General features: G+C 72.9%; 1 protein-coding gene across 1 annotated transcript; it reads left to right on the forward strand.

The window, feature by feature from the left end:
* Positions 1-354: 354 nt before the first annotated feature.
* FARSA (phenylalanyl-tRNA synthetase subunit alpha) lies at positions 355-1,650 on the forward strand. The gene is made up of 3 exons (XM_026065517.1): positions 355-573; positions 732-869; positions 965-1,650. Exons 1-3 carry the CDS (start codon positions 412-414, stop codon positions 1,184-1,186), a joined length of 522 nt encoding a protein of 173 aa, XP_025921302.1. The 5' UTR covers positions 355-411; the 3' UTR covers positions 1,187-1,650.
* The last annotated feature ends 85 nt before the right edge of the window (positions 1,651-1,735 follow it).

Consider the following 1,735-nt stretch of genomic DNA (forward strand, 5'->3'; position numbering starts at 1 on the left):
GCCTGGACATAGGGTCCTCGGGGGGAGGGGGGTGGTCACCATGGCAACAGATTGAGGGGAAGGACCCAGAAATGTTGCTATGACAATAGCTTTGGGGGGGGCAAGCAGATCCATTGCTATAGCAGCTGAGACCCTCAATGTCCCTGGTACCACAGGTGTCGGTGGTGCCGGTTACTAAGGCAACCAAGCGCCTGATGATGTCATGCTGACGCCCCAAGGTGTCACCCGCCCGCAGCCCCCCTCAACGGCCCCCCTCGCGCTTCTTGCCGCGCCCAAGATGGCGCCCGCGCCACTCCCAAGATGGCGCCCGGGCGCTACTCACCCCTGCTGAGCCCGCCCCTCGGCGGCTGCCCCCGCCCTTCTCCAGGAGCGCTTCCGGGGCGCGGCGGGGGAGCTCTTCCGGCTGCCGCGATGTCTCCCGGTGTGGCGGAGCTGCTGCTGCAGCGGCTGGAGCAGGAGGCGCCGGGGCCCGGGCCCGGCGGGGGCCTCTGCAGCCTGGAGGCGGCCGCCGAGCTCGGCCTCGACCACCAGACCCTGGTGGGCGCCGTCAAGAGCCTCCAGGCGCTGGGCGAGGTGCGGCGGCGGCGGGCACCGGCGGCGGCAGGGGGGCACCGGGGCGGCCCGGAGGGAGCGGGCAGCGGAGCGGAGCAGCGCGGAGGCTGCGGCCGGCCGGCCGGCCGAGGGTTGCCGGTGCCGCCGCTCACGGCCGTCCGGTGCCGCCGCCGCCGCAGGTGATCGAGGCGGAGCCGCGGGCGGCCACGCGGTGGGAGCTGAGCGCCGAGGGCGAGGCGGTGGCGCGGGACGGCAGCCACGAGGTGCGCGTCTTCGAGAGCCTCCCCGCCGAGGGGCTGCCGCAGAGCGAGCTCATGGTGAGCGCCGGGGGGGTCCCGGGCTCCGGGGGGGGTCCCGGGCTCCGGGGGGGGGGGTCGCGGGCCCGCCGCCACCCGCTGCCGCCTCCCCGCAGGAGCTGCCCGGCGCCAAGGTGGGTTTCAGCAAGGCCATGGCCAACAAGTGGGTGCGGCTGGACAAGGAGGCGCCCGGCGGCCCCCGCGTCTTCCGCGCCGTGAGTCACCGCGGGGCGCTGGGGGGAGGAGGGAGGAGGTCCCCGAGGGTCCCTGTCCCCGTCCCGGGGCTGAGCCTGTCCCCAAGGGTCCCTGTCCCGGGGCTGAGCCCATCCTGGGGCTGAGCCTGTCCCCAAGGGTCCCTGTCCCCAAAGGTCCCATCCCGGGGCTGAGCTCATTCCCAAGGGTCCCCATCCTGGGGCTGAGCCTGTTCCCGAGGGTCCTGTCCTAGGGCTGAGCCTGTCCCCAAAAGTCCCTGTCCCCAAGCTGAGCTTTTCCCTGTCATACATTTGAGCCTGTCCCCAAAGGGTCCCCGTCCCCGGAGGGTCCCCGTCCCAGGGCTGAGCCTGTCCCCAAAGGGTCCCCGTCCCCGGAGGGTCCCCATCCCGGGCCTGAGCCTGTCCCCAAAGGGTCCCTGTCCCCGGAGGGTCCCCATCCCGGGGCTGAACCTGTTCCTGGGGGTCCTGGTCCTCTTCCCATCCCAGGGCTGAGCCTGTCCCCAAAGGGTCCCTGTCCCCAGAGGGTCCCCATCCTGGGGCTGAGCCTGTCCCTGAGGGTCCTGGTCCCCTCCCCATCCCAGGGCTGAGCCTGTCCCCAAAGGGTCCCTGTCCCCGGAGGGTCCCCATCCTGGGGCTGAGCCTGTTCCTGGGGGTCCTGGTCCCCTCCCCATCCCG

This window comes from Apteryx rowi, unplaced genomic scaffold (assembly GCF_003343035.1).
Source record: "Apteryx rowi isolate R43461 unplaced genomic scaffold, aptRow1 scaffold_2285, whole genome shotgun sequence".
In the NCBI taxonomy this organism is placed as follows: Eukaryota; Metazoa; Chordata; class Aves; order Apterygiformes; family Apterygidae; genus Apteryx; species Apteryx rowi.